Here is a 14,576-nt window from a genome sequence, read left to right as displayed (position 1 = left end):
GCTGCGCGGAATCGAACCCGCATCATATATAGTCACACAAGTTTCTCTGGCTGTAAATTCACACAAGTGTCACGTGCGGACTTCACAACGGCGCCACTAAATTACGCAGCGCGTCCAAAGAGAAACCCAAGAAAGGAGCCCGGATGCATACACGCGTCATGCAGGACTCGTCTTTGCGGTGGAATGACAGTGTATCTATGTATTGCTTCTTTGCTATTCGCATCATCGTCAACATTGATCGTGAGATGGGTTCTGCCCGAATTTTTCGTTTCTATCTCGTAGGAAAGGCTCGCAGACCTAAGGAAAGGGAAATGGTGAACGTTACTTCGGGCTTGTTTGTATATCGTTTAGGCCTTTTCAGCTGCCAAAAACCCCCATAGACATCCTGTTTACGTCACTTGCACAGTGTCTGTGTATTCTTTGTGAGCTGGAATGCGAAAGCAGAAACAGAAAGGTATGATGGCGACATGTACGAAGATCAGGAACTTTCTCTGAGAGTGGCACTTCGTATACACGCAAAGATGTCGCTTCAGCCGATAAGAACAACCAATCTCACCCCACCAGAGCGGGAAGTGTCGCCAGGCTCGACTCCGGACCATGCAGCACAGCAGCTTGTCGTTTGTACGGAACGTGTCAAATATCCGTGTCAGCCTTAGCCATATCTTCAGGCTTTCACCCGTATGGCTGTAGAAATGAGCGCGCGCCGTCTGCTGCAGCATGGATAATTTCAATGAGCATTGAACTTGGCGAATATATTATTATAATTAACGAATGCGAATGAAATATTCTGCTTCCTTGAGAGTCGTATCGCCCGTCTACAAAGATTTCATAATGTAATATAAAAACTCCAGAATTACTGAAATGGTATTGCACGATTCTATGAAACGTGCCTCAAAGTCAGATAACATTCTTTCCCCCGCGAATAAAAGCTTCACGCATTATGTGACATAAGCAGTGGTATGCGCCGAAGGCCAATGTTGTGGTTTGCTCGTTACGTACATTTGTTTGGCTCATTTTCAGCACCGCAGTGGCGTGCGCATTTGATGCTGCTGATGATGATCATGATGACCTCAATGTGTTTGGCTCATACCCAATCAAGGGGTCGGCCAAGAATCGGGGAGACTTTACCTCTGTGTTCAGGTAATAAATTTATAAATCTGTAATTTTGGTGCATTAATTGAAGCGACGAAAGTTCAAAACGTTTCAGTTCGCAGTCACTCAATGAAGAAGTATATATAATATAAATGAAGCAATAAATGAGGACTGAAATGAATAATACGCTCAACACTGAGATAGGTTTGATTCAATAATGAATTTTTTTAAGGCGATGCATACATTCCTGTGTTCATTTTTCGCGGGCATTTGCATTTTTCGTTCAATTTGCTCCAACTCACAGCTAAAGACAGCTTGGCAGCGCGAACAAAGCAGCCGTTTAGGACTGCCTAATATAAAACAAAAAAAGCCAGAACACGATAGTGATCTTCATTCAAAAGTAGCGAACTTACCCAGGCTTGCAAGCATAATTAGCGCCAGCAAACAAGGACAGAAGAGAGATAACACCACAATGCCCTTTTGTCCTTGTTCGCTGGCGCTAGATCTTCTTTCAGTGTCAGTTTACCAACACGCCAAACAAATGGCAATGCTGAAATTTATATCCAGGCTGTACACGCAGGATGCAGCATATATACACAACAAAACTTGCCTGTACAACTCCTCAGCGAGCGTATTTCTTATTGCATAATATGCCTTCTATTTTCATGATATTGTGAAAGGCAGGCTTCCATGTCCCGTGCAAACCGACATGCTTCAGGACTAATCCTTAAGTGACTACAGAAACGCGCCGTTCATAAGCATCGGTATGTGTTTAAATGTTTTAGCACAAGGGGTAGGGGGAGGGTAGCGGGGGGGATTAGTAAAGTTGCTATGAACTGCTCTGATCTTGCACATCGCCTTCGAAGTTAAACTATGGATAATCTTAACCGGAATTTTATGTTAGCTGCGCAAATGCTATTGGCATAGCGTTTTCTTGCGCCTCGGTGGTCTGGCAGTTAGAGATTAACTAGCAGCGGAATATTAGTAATAGTTTGATACGAATATCGTAATATCGTAATATACGTAATAGTTTTATACGAAAAAAAAGCACTGCGAGAAGGTTAAAAGCTTGAGCACGCTCGAGAAAAACCCTGCTAATAAACCAATGTGGTCCCACACCCATTTGGTAATGTTGCTAATTTAGTAAACAGTCAACATTACGCAAACGTAATCACATCGGAGACAAATCAACACGATTTATTTAAGATTGCTCTACAAACGGTGCGTTGACATTGTGGGCTTAAAGTTAGCAATTGAACGGTTTGGTAAATTTTGAGTATTATTACTCTCTATCATTATGGGCACGAAAAGACTGCCGGCTTTCCCGGAACGTGCTAACAACGTACACTTTGTGTCACCTGCCCGCAACGTTACGTGTTCTCAAAGGCATGTACTGTTGTTAGCAGGAACAATGCAGTAAGTTGCGTTAATTCTGAGCCCCTATTTGGCGCAGTTTTGTTTGTAATTAGCTTTGGGTTACGATCTATTAAAGCGCTGGCTGCAGATCGTGCACAGCACAAGCGAAGATATTTGACAGAAGATAGTTTTTTATTTTGTAGCAACAGATCATTGTATACTTTGCGCTGTGTACGCCACACATATGGCGCCGAAAAGACAGGTCCAGCACTTGGCTGCCGAACATGAAGAACTGCGGGCACGGGACACACGGCGGAAAGCCTGCGAAGCTGCAGGAAAGAAACACGAATGTTATGTACCTAGATCGGGAATAAGAGCTGGCATACAGGAATACTATCTTCGTTATTTGAGTGCGTGTACCACAGCGAATACAACCGCCTCCTCCTTTCTCCTTGCTCTTTCATTAGGTAATGATAATGTCATGCGGGGCATTACACTGTTAATAAATGTCCGGCGACATTCCTTTCCAACTACTCCAAATACATAAACCAATCATTGCGTGTAAGAAAAAGGCTGTAACTGTCCCATAATTTAGGTTGCGCTTCATCACTTGGGCACGGAAATGGTACAACTTGCACCGAACTGTGCACATTCGTATCGCCACGTTTAATTTTTTACGATTTCAAATAAAGGCTTGGCGTCACCTTGCGTTGTATTTAAACAGCACTGTACAATACTTGTCACCATTTGGGATTAACTGGCTCATTTGCGACTTTTGTTTGGTACCCTTAAGATGCAATAGCCAAGTGCTACAACAGAATGCAGACTGTGGAGTTTTCATCTAACTATACTTCCGCACAAAGGCAAAATGCTAAAATTTCAGGCTTTCAGAAACAATTAAGATGCCGATCGGCACACAGATACGCGGGTAACGTGCCTCGGCTTCCTGTTTCCCTTCAATATGGCGCAATCGTATCTCATTAATCGAAATTTGAGATGATGGATACTGCTAACAGGTTTGCTTTGTCTAAATCCTCGAAATTCGTATCGGTTTTGAATTGTGCAACATTAAGCGCGTTGGTGATACGCAAACTCATACATGATTTCTTCGTGTCTTACAATGCTACGTAGGAAGGCTTCTTTTACAACACGCTTTACCCACCTTCAAAGTAGGAAGCAGCCGGTTTCAGCATGTCTTGATGCGATTATCGCTTTCTGGAAAAAAAAAAACACAGCGTTGTAAGAGGATAGCAGCTGCACTGACTTCATGACTGTATTTGTCTGCAATTAAGTTAGCGATAATCTCCTATATACATAGGCCAGTATTTACTTTTTTTCAAATTTACTTGCTAACAAACTCCTGCCTTCTCTACGGTAGTCCTTGATCCATGGATCTAACTTACAGGCCGCCTATGAAACCAGCTTATATTCCTCGTTAACATCAATATCTGTTAAGCGAGAATCTTTGTTCCTGCGCTGGCCAGTTCAGAATTTTGACTTGCATTGTCTTTAGTTTCGGTCAGTAGCGGGTATACCTTGCTCTAACGCATGTAAACACGCAAACTTTAACTTGTAAAACATTTTACACTAATATTGCTTACATCTTTGACAAATCACTTTGGCGGATGTCTGCAAAGCGAAGGAAAGCTTGAGAAAGAAGAAATTTAACATCTAACCATTTTGTAGCACGAAGCTAGGTACGGGTTTCTATTGAAGTTGAAGAAAGATATATCCTTATTCGGGACTGGAACAAGGGACCAATAACATTTGCGAGACGGTTGGTTCACAATCTGAGGCAACCAGGAGGCTAGCAGTTTTCAGAGTGATCTGCTAGCCACCTGGTTTGCATCTTTGTAACCGTACTACCCAGACGCATGAGTTTGATACCGTTTCATAGAGAAACGAAACCATCCCTCGATGACGCACGTATCGCGTGCAGTGATGTCGCCGTTATTGCGTCACACATGCCGAAATTGGAACTATATGGAGCCTCGCTCGCGGCTTTCACAGAGGCTTAGCTCCGCAGTACATTTGTCGATCCGAGACGGAGTGGTCGGAGTTCAGAGGGCTGATGCTGCCACAGTAGGTTTAATAAATCGTGGCGCTGATCAGGAGTTGTCAAGCCTGCAATTGCGTCATGTGTTTCAGAAATTTGCCGGTTCCCTGGGGGCTTTGACGGCTGATAGAGCGCCCCCACGTTCCACACATCGCGTCTAGAAATTTCATGAAGGAGAGTCGCACAGGGAAGGCGTATCTCCGCCCACCCCTCTCTGACCATAGCGCAGCGTCTTCCTTCTGTCCGTAAGAACCGCGAGCGCAGGCAGCCCAACCATATGCGAGTGCGGCAGACACGAGAGGCGCAGCCCAGTTTCGAGCGTCACCAATGCGGCAGTTGCGACAGCCATAGAGTTAGGCAGTAAGGCCGACCTATCAGTGTACACAAGGAAAATGCAGCGTACACACCCAGTGCGGAACCAGAGCCAGAGGAGACTACGTGTGCGCCCAAATAACACGGGCGCTTGGAAGTGGATGTGGGGCCGTTAAAATCCATTTTCATTAACAATGATCTTTGTATTGATGGCTGATTTGCCTATCGCTTTTTTTAGTGTTTACAGATATTCTCCGTTGTGTAAAAATGTTTAGCTATAACTGAAAGGTACGCGGCTGCCAAAGGAGGGAAATTTTTTTAAATACTTGCTACATACGTTGAACGGTTGTGTCCTGTTTTATTACTCTTTGCGCTACTCTATGTAATTCGGACAATGTACACATGCTTGCGCAAGAATTATGTCGGATTGTAATGTATTAGCCAACATATGAGCTTAGTTGTGCGATGGGCTCAGGCCATTTCAAACTAAAGGTTCGTTTCGCCTTTCTTCTTAGCCCCCTCCATCTGCTATGCAAACGAAAATAAGATCCTTCCTATTGGTTGCGTCATTTTTGTCTCGAAGTATCCATTACACTCTCAGCAGCACGCTCAAGGCGTGTACCCGATTTCGGCTGCGTTTCCGTTAGAACCTGCCCAATTTTTTTTTCTGCCAGCATGGTACATTTTGGTATGAAGCAACTTTCCATCTTTTAGAGGAAATTCACTTCTACAAGCGCATTCTTCGCACTAATTCAGCCAAGAAAAAAAAAAGAAAACAAGGGAACTCACCAAGGCATCGCCGAATGGCGAATGCTGCCGCCAATGTGACCGAAATCAGAGTAAACACCCACAGTGCTGAGAATGGAGCGAAGGACGCACCTGCACCAGTGAATACATTCAAAGATTTTGTCTGTCTTTCAATGCAAATACACAAGCATTCTGTCACATGGACGCACGTAGAAAGAAAAGAGACAGGCTACGGCCTTTGGTTGTGATAATGAGTACAAGGGCGAGCAGCAAACAGCATGGTTTTTATTTCAGTGCATTTTTTGCGAGGCAATAATGGTGTACCACTCGCATTATGTTTCTTCTTATACCGGTGTCATACGAACCTCTCAAAGACGGTCAAATGAATAGTCTTTCGAATAAACAGCAAATAAACTATTGTTACACGAGGAGCTTCGGCGGTCTTACCCCCGTATTCTCCAACGTGCGATCCTCTTCCACAAGTTAAGTTGAGTAGAGCATCGCAAGGCGACAAAAGAAAAAAAACCGCTATGCTTCTGAAGACTTGCCTATAAGCGCATGTGAGAAGTCATGACCACTTGAGTCGATGGGTGTGGCTGCCATCCACTTCCTCAAGTAGAGGTTGAGGGTGGAAAAGAGAAGTTTTCCTGAATATGAGGGCTTGAGTCAGTAGTGTGTCCAGTGGAAAGGTTCGTATATCTTGGAACCGACACATTTGTACGTACGCGCAACAAAGCGGAGAAGTAACTAGTTAATCTATTTTCTTGCAACACCAGAAAAGCACCTCGTAGAAAAAAGACACAGCATTTAGAACTTCGACCATGCCAGATCGCCCAAGAATATCCCACAGAAATCCGCACAAATTGAGGGCACGCGACAACAGCTGAAGGATAGTACAATATTTTAGCATAACATTTAGAAGCCTACATGCAGCAACAGAAATGCGCTTTGGATATATTTACCTCAATTTTCTGGGCTAGTATATTTCGGCGATGCAGAGTTATTGCTAGTGATGGTTTTGCTGCAGGCGCAATGAGTCTCTTTGTCGTAGAGCGGGACGCCAAAGTGCGAGACGTGTGCGAAGAGATGGCGGGCAAACCATTCATCCCGCAGCATCGCACCTGCTGCGAAATCTTTATCCGGGTAGGTGAATTCATTGCCAGAAGTTTCCTGTCAGTGGTACGTCGAGAAGCTGTCCCCGTCTGCCGTACCCTGATCGTATCGTTATAGACGCCTGGAAAAACGATCCGACGTGCTTTCCGAACGTGCAATTCGGCAAAATATAGGTTTACCTCGTAACAGACGAGCAATGACATCTTGCAGCTCGCTTAAGGGTTACGGCCGTGTCATGGAGGAACGCGTGCGGACTTTTCGTTGACCTCACTGCACATTGATGGCGCATGCTATCCACATTTTCGATCGCGATCAAGAAGCTGTCCAACATTTGATTGGATTAGGATCGAGCGAAATCGCGATCGGAAGTGCCGCTGCAGCAGCATTTTATCCAGATCTTGTTCGTTCGCGGTCGAAAGTGCCAGTGTGGCATCAGTCAATGTAGCGGGAGATTTGAATGCTTGTTCGGTACAGTAGCAAAGGAGTGCTGGAGCATTTCACATTAAATCAACGTAGCATACGAAGCAGAGAGCTGCCTACATGTCATGTGCTGTTTTCAGCACGTAAACGCGAACAAGATCAAATCTGCCCCGGCAGCTGCATCCTTTGTTCTTAGTCATCATCATCCAGCATGAAAGAAGCAGGACACTGACAAGGCAGCAGCCGCTTTGTTCGAGCTTCTTTTTTATTTTTTTTAGAAAGCGCAAGCGACTTCAGGCGCTTCTATTGGCGTCGGACAGGTGATATTTGTCGCTGCGAATTGCCCGCAGCTGCATTTATAGCCACGTCGCGGCGCTTAGGAAATGAGGAAAACCGATCCGAATGCCCTTGCTTCTGCGATTTATGGATATAACCACGCGCAAAAAGATCACCGCTCCTTCCAATGCCGTGAAGATGGTCGAACAGCGAAGATGTGTTCTTCATTCCGACGCCGCCGATGTGTTTCGGTGTCTCGGGCACACGCTTCTTGATCGGCCTCCCGGCGCTGTCATTTACCCCGTATTCAGAAATGCATCTTAATTTGAAGCCCACGCTTGGCTTGATTTAAACGACGCCTGTCATCAACGCACCTCAAGAAACACAATGAGCGCGTTCGGCGCGTTTGAACCAGGCGTCATTTATGTCAAATCGAGCATGAGCTTCAAGTTAAGTTGCATTTCTGATTACGGAGGTTAAACTCGACGTCTCTGGCGCACATCCCGGGGCCAGTCCTACGACGACGAGCCTGTTCACGAGCCAACTCTCGCTGACGCTCGCGGTAGGCTGCTTCTTCCTCAGGAGTGCGCACTACTCGTGGCGTTCTCATAGTTGTAGCTGGGATTGAATGTGCGCAGCCACTAATCCAAAGCTCCGTATATTGAGTGCAAATCCCACCACTGCAGATGCGGGCGCTGCAATCGTTTTGACGATTCGTCGGATTGGTTTGATGATTGACGTGGCTCCGGCACTTCTTGCTCGCACAAGTAGTGCCGGCAGCCACGTGCTCCTAGGATCGCGTTTCAATTGCTCGGCACTTTTCCTTGGCCGTAGACTGCCAGCATACGTGTTTCTTTGGAGGCAGGGTGGAAACAGTTGTCGATAAATTCTATGCCGAACTGTCTCGACCGCCGAAAAATGCACCGCGTGACAACCGTAAACATTTGCGTATAAGATAGCATTCTCACACGGGGGAAAGGGGTGTCAAACTATAAACGTTTGAGGCCAGTTTAAACCTTTTGAAAACAACTACAAATGTATTATTTACCAGCACGTTGACACTCACTTGATTTCGTTCACGTAATTGATTTCCTTACAGTGCGTATGAACAAACTTTTATTTATATAGATTGGACTCGCTTTGCATATTCTCTTGTATTTCATGCTTCTTTGATTTGCACTCGACATCTGAAAGCTTTTATGTATTAGCGCTCCTGTCAGATACTGTTTATTTTCCTTGAAGTAGAATTACTTATGATTGCAGTAACTTTTCATGATTTTAATTTTTTATATTTGAAATTTATCTTTGTTCGGGAAAACTTGCTGCAAACTTATCGCTGTATCCGAAGCGTTATGGTTTTTGTATAACAGATTATACATCTGCCAGCTATTGCCATACGTTGAAGTCCCGTACCTTTCTTGGTGTATTTCAAGCACACTCAAGCCTTGTTACAACTAAACAGGATATTATAAAACGACAGGCATAAAAGAAGTTAGTGAAATTCCCTTTGAAATCCCCGTAGAGATTCTCAGCAGAGTACAGGCAATAACTTATATAACGAAGTAATGAATATAAGGAAGTAGGTGTGACTCCCCCTTGGACTTTGTTATAATGAGTTTGTTACCTGCGTTGTCCGTCGACTCCATCGAAGGCATGGGTACAACAGTGTTGGGATCGTGCAGTGGCAGCTTCTCAGCCACCGCCTGGTTGATAGCGATTTCAGCGTAGCTCTGCTTGGCGTCGAGGCAGTACACCGAAACCCACTTGAACTCGTTCCAGTGCCGACCAAGGGGCAGTCTGGCTGTTACGTCCTTCTTGTCGTACCTTCCCAGCTTACTCGTCCTGAAAATGCACAGTGCCCGTGGGTGAACGGCGTTGCGCATTGCGCGCGAACCTTTGCTCCGGTTATTGGTAAGTTTTTCGGGGATTGCGAAGCGCCTCTTACGTGCCACCAAAATGTGCTCATAAATCAGAGACCAAGTGATATGCGCCACGGCTACAATGTGATTCCTTGCAGTTTCACATAGAATGCCGCAGATTTTTCTTTTATTGTGCCAAAGACACCAAGGCATAATTCTGCATGAAGGTCGCGCGTGAGTGAACAGTAGTCGCATGTCGCATATTGAGGCGTTCTTCGATGTTGGGCTTGATTTATAGGGGAACAAAACGACGCTGGCAGCAACGTTGTTCCAGTTTTGGGCATAACGTAAGAAAAATGATTTGTGGTATGTCGCAGTGTTGGCTCACAGTGATAAACGACGTTCCAATGACTGATGTGTGTTATGCGACGTGAAGGTCCAATGAAAGTGTTTTTACGTGCAAAGAACAAAAGAACATGTAAAAAAAAGACGTGTCGCCTAAAAGTGACGCGAAAGAAGACAAATTTGATGTAAATGGTCTCTCTATATAGATGTCCTGGAATTCGGGCATTGAGGATGATGCAATGTTGCATAATTTCATGATATTTTCTGCAATATTTGCATTATTTTGCTTCCTTCATTGTCAGATCTTACATTTTTTTTCGGATCTTCTATTTCAATTATTCATGTAGAGTTTTTTTCATTCCCTTTTTTTCGCTCACATACGCCAGCGTTGTTTTCTTTCGCGTCAACTTTGGTTGGAATGCTTGCTTTCTTCACCGAGGCAATTTGACCAATACTTCTTTTTGGTGGTGAATATTTTATTACACTGGCGCTAATTGCGCAAGTACCGCTCATGTTAACGTTCTCTGTGACTAATCCAAGCTCGTAATTCTCTTTGTGATACTTTTTGCAACCCGCTGTTGCACTGTGGAGGGGTCAAATGGCCATTTTCTGACCATGAGGCCAAATAGACACCCAGAACTCACGTACGGCACACCCGTCTGAAGTCGCTAAAAAAAGATCTTGCCTTCAAAAGGCTGAGTTGGACTGATGTGGGACCTAAGGCGACTGTGAGAATGTGAACCCGTAATTGGAGTATGCTATAACCGATGTGCTCAGAATAGTTTATATCTTTGGACATATTGAAAGATTGTTAGCAAGAAAGTTATATAAAGCACTGTTAAACACTGAAAAAGATAAGTCGTTAAAAAATGTCAACTTTAAAGCCGCAGAGTTGTTTTGCAATTTGCGAAGGACGGCTTTAAAAACACGGCAACAAATATTTGCAGGGTAATATACCTTTACTTAAAGCATGCGCCTTCGCATACTCTGCATGATATTTCTAGTTCAGCTCAGTCGTAACAAGAACCAAACATTTACATTGAGCTGCGGGGCAACTACATTCTCTGCTTTCAGGACTTGGCTCCATTTTACTATGCACTCGATAACTTTACTTTCAACGTTTCATGGTATGTTAGACTTGGAACGTTCTCTCTCCTGTGGTAAAGGAACCGCATTTTCTTTCTTGTAATGGCCGCAGCTGGTACTCGTTCCTGTGCTTTGAGTCTATGATTCAATTCGTTTGATGAAAAAGGCGCAACGACTGCATAAAAAAGCCTCATTTAGTAGCTTTTCAATTTTCATCAATCTAGACAAGATTGACAGAGAATCATACTGCAACGTTGACATTCAGGCAATAGAAAGTGCAGCACCTTGGAAATAAATTATGTCACTCTAACGCGAAAGTCCAACAAAATTTGTGACTAAATGAGAGATGGTATAGTGCTTCTATATGCCTATGCTGCTTTTCAAATGGCCCAAATATTAGCACGACCTATTCTGCAGTACTTTATGTAAACCTCTTTAGCCCATTCCGCAGAGCAAGAAGTATTGCAGAGGCGAAACAGCGCTCGCTCGGCCGTTTCAATAAAGTCACACCGTCGGGCACGGCGCCGACGCGCCCTCTGTCGTGAGTTGGCTCGCCGAGAAGGCAGAACCTGCGCGGCGCGCTCTCTGAAGAGGCAGTATCTGAGACGATATCGCGATTTTCGGTGCGTCACGTGCATTGAAGCGCAGTTTTTTTTTCACAAAAAAAAATAGATTGTGGGGTTTAACGTGCCAAAACCACTTTCTGATTATGAGGCACGCCGTAATGGAGGACCCCGGAAATTTACACAACACCGGCGCTTTTCGCATTTCCTCCCCAACGAAATGCGGCCGCCGAGGCCGGGATTCGATCCCGCGACCTCGTGCTCAGTAGCCTAACACAAGCTCAGTTTTCCCCCAGCACGACAGATGACGTAATGGGCGCGTTTCGGTCATTTCCTCCTCGCGCGACCGTGACTTTATCGGGCCGCCCGCGTGCGTTCTGGCGGCCTAGCAGATTCATCTCCTCAAATACTTCTTCGTCCGTGGGCTGCCCTATCTCTTGGCCTTGAAGGGTGCGTGAGAGGAGCAGCTCGGATTTTCGTTCAAGATGTCACGTAACTGTGGAGTTCCAGCGCATTACGCCATATAAGGTGCAGGTGTTCATAGTCGGCGTTCGTGTTGTCCACTTCTCTACTCTTGTGTCCTGTCTGCACGCCTCACCTCTTCTTTTGGTGGATATCTAGCAGGACAGCTTTTCGCGTGCTTTCGTTTTTTTTTTGCTAGTGCTGTCATGGATTTGTTATTATTTACGGCTGCATGATGTTGCAGTGCGTTGGGGGAAATCACGAAAAAGATTATAAACAAACTACTTTCCCGTATGCCCAATCATCTGAATATGCACAAACTGACCATGTGAAATCTTGATCTAACACTCATACGACGTACGGAAAGAAAAGGCAGTACCACGTCATTCAAGTGTCGCTTGTCGAACAAATGATTGGCGATTACATGCGGACGAATATATTTAAGATGTAAATTGAACATCTACTTACTTTCCATTGTCGTTGATTAGGTAAGTGAGTTGATCTGGTTGGGTGTTCGCAGTAAGGCCCGCCACGAAAAAGGCAGCTGCAGGCAATTACAATAACAATTTGGCTTTGTCGTTTTATTCAATGTTCCGCGGACTGGAACGCCTACTTATAGGAACAGGTGCTGCACTGCAATGGAATAAAAACTCTTCAAAGCATAAAATGTGCATAGAGTAACGTTTCAAAACGGCGGTCAGACACGGGGTATAAGTGTCATGAGAATGCGTAAACAGCTGCGGGAATATGCAAGAGCATTGGCTCTGCCGCATTCCAGAGCGAATATATTGCTCATAAGTATACACGCTTCTTAAGTGTATCTAGGAAGAAATAGTTTTCTCACGCCTTCTATAAGTCAATGGGAGAGAACTCAGAAATGATTGTCTACAGAAATACAGCGAATTTGTTATGACTAGAGCTCAGTCTCTCACTTTATTCACTTACTATATTGGCCACTGTCACAACAGTGAACTGTTGTCTCGTTCCAACCAGCCTATTGTGCTGACTAGTCGCCTTTCACTACTCACTAAGATCAATCATGCAAGTCCGTAATGATTTCAACGGTCTGATAGCGTGGTGCCTTGCTAAATTATATTGCTGATTGCTTCAAGACAAGAAATAAACATCAAAAAAATTTACCATAGGCTTACAAAAACAGCATGCATACTGTTCGGTAATATTCAATGTGATAAAACGATTCGCTTGGTGTCAGAAAATTAAGTAAAACGGCGATAAGGACTTCAAACCGCTAACACGATATTTGCGACGGACCATTTGCCGAGTCAAACTACATGCCTACTGATATCAGCACTCAACTACCAACTTGTTAACTTAAGCACCACGGCCAAGCTAACCTGTTCAGAACGAGCACATCTGCTGAAGTTAATTCTTTGCATCACAATTTCTCCATTGAACCTCATAACGCCCTGGGCAGCGAAGTTGCAACATGCGATATGTTCATATCTAAAACAGCTCAAAAAACACGGACAAGAGAGGACACAGGACGAGCGCTGCATCCTGTGTCCTCCCTTGTCCGTGTTTGTTGCGCTGTTTTAAATATGAATGATCCGTACCAACTAGCTCGCACCCAAACCCTTCTGAGTCATGCGATATGTATACGCGCGATAATTCCGGGGTCGTTTAGGTCTCTGCTCTTATCGTTTTCTCGATAAGAGCTATTGCGTATTAACGTATGGAAGCACCACTTAGTGACAATAAACTCAACGAGAAACTAGAGCGCATCGAGGCAACTTGCCTGATATCAGCTACATGCAAGGTCACAACGTTCCGTTTTTATGGACCTTTATCTAACGTGATAATGGCTGTAAAAAATATTTTTTTCTCCGGTACTTCGAGATTATCGGTTCAATAAATATATAGTATACCTGAATGCTAATATAGCAGCGGAATGCCTTGATTTCTGCGTTCGTTGTCGCGAATTAGTGACAACAGGCACTTGCGCTTCCTGTGTTCAGCGCGAGGAGTAAGGCAATACAGTCTAAACACAATTTGGCATCGCTGTTAAAATAACGTGAGCAGCCAGGCCATGAAAATGTTTTCTGCACACGATAGTGATGAATTCAGCCCTGAATTGGGAGGCTTTTTTTTTGCTACTTGAACGCATGACTGAGCACATTGCTACATAAAATTAGGAACGGTCATATGCTTGTATTACTTTGGACCATATACGCATGCTCCGGAGAAGGATTCGCACTAACTGCGTGGCCCGGTATTCATGTCATGCCCCTTCCAGTGCCCCTTCATTTTATAGATCAAGTCGGCTGAGAACCATGCCTTTTGGTATAATACAAAAACGGTGATAGGAGTCTAAGGAAGAATGATGGAGAGGAGGAGGCGCGCAAAATTTGAGGCCTCAAATTTCCACTAATGCGGACAAGCAACAAGGAATAGAAATAAGAAAATTGCGGCCGCTTCTAACGTGAATATAAGCAGCAATAGAAGACACAGCACGAAGTAGACGGAGTCGTCCGGAACTGAGAATGTAATACGCGGTAATAACACGGATCCATACCTGAGAGTAAGAGCACGAGATTATCATTGATTGTCGCAGATATATTTGTGTTGATGTAGTAGCACACCGAAGAAAGCAAAGGTCACTGTTCAAGTGGAGCTGGTGGGAAGTCACTGCTTATGGATAACATCCTAGTTCTAAATAATAGAAGAGACCCGTGGGGCCGTGCCCAACTACGAGCCTGAGGAATGGCAGCATGAGGCACTTCCAACTTGAAAAACCTAAGTTCCAAAGGTGAAAACTGCCTTTGTGTAAATGATATACCCTTGTGATGTACCTCTAGCTGAACTTGCCCTTCTTCAGAAAACACAACTACTACCATCTCAGCTAGCAATAGTCACAGGAAGACCGAATTC

At 44.5% G+C, this 14,576-nt stretch overlaps 1 protein-coding gene across 1 annotated transcript in view; it reads right to left on the bottom strand.

Annotated features, from left to right (window-relative positions):
* Positions 1 to 2,632: 2,632 nt before the first annotated feature.
* LOC142586998 (protein Skeletor, isoforms B/C-like) overlaps positions 2,633 to 14,576 on the bottom strand; it is a 28,983-nt gene continuing 17,039 nt past the window's right edge. The window contains exons 6-10 of the mRNA XM_075697866.1: positions 12,156 to 12,231; positions 8,997 to 9,214; positions 5,606 to 5,695; positions 3,611 to 3,663; positions 2,633 to 2,777 (exon numbers count right to left, since the gene is read on the bottom strand). Coding sequence (XP_075553981.1) covers positions 3,635 to 3,663; positions 5,606 to 5,695; positions 8,997 to 9,214; positions 12,156 to 12,231 — 413 coding nt within the window. The 3' untranslated portion in view covers positions 2,633 to 2,777; positions 3,611 to 3,634. The remainder of the gene's footprint in view (positions 2,778 to 3,610; positions 3,664 to 5,605; positions 5,696 to 8,996; positions 9,215 to 12,155; positions 12,232 to 14,576) is intronic.

The sequence above is a fragment of the Dermacentor variabilis genome, chromosome 7, assembly GCF_050947875.1.
Source record: "Dermacentor variabilis isolate Ectoservices chromosome 7, ASM5094787v1, whole genome shotgun sequence".
In the NCBI taxonomy this organism is placed as follows: domain Eukaryota; kingdom Metazoa; phylum Arthropoda; class Arachnida; order Ixodida; family Ixodidae; genus Dermacentor; species Dermacentor variabilis.
Note: the sequence above shows the minus strand (reverse complement) of the source record. Positions and strands in the feature narration are given on the sequence as shown.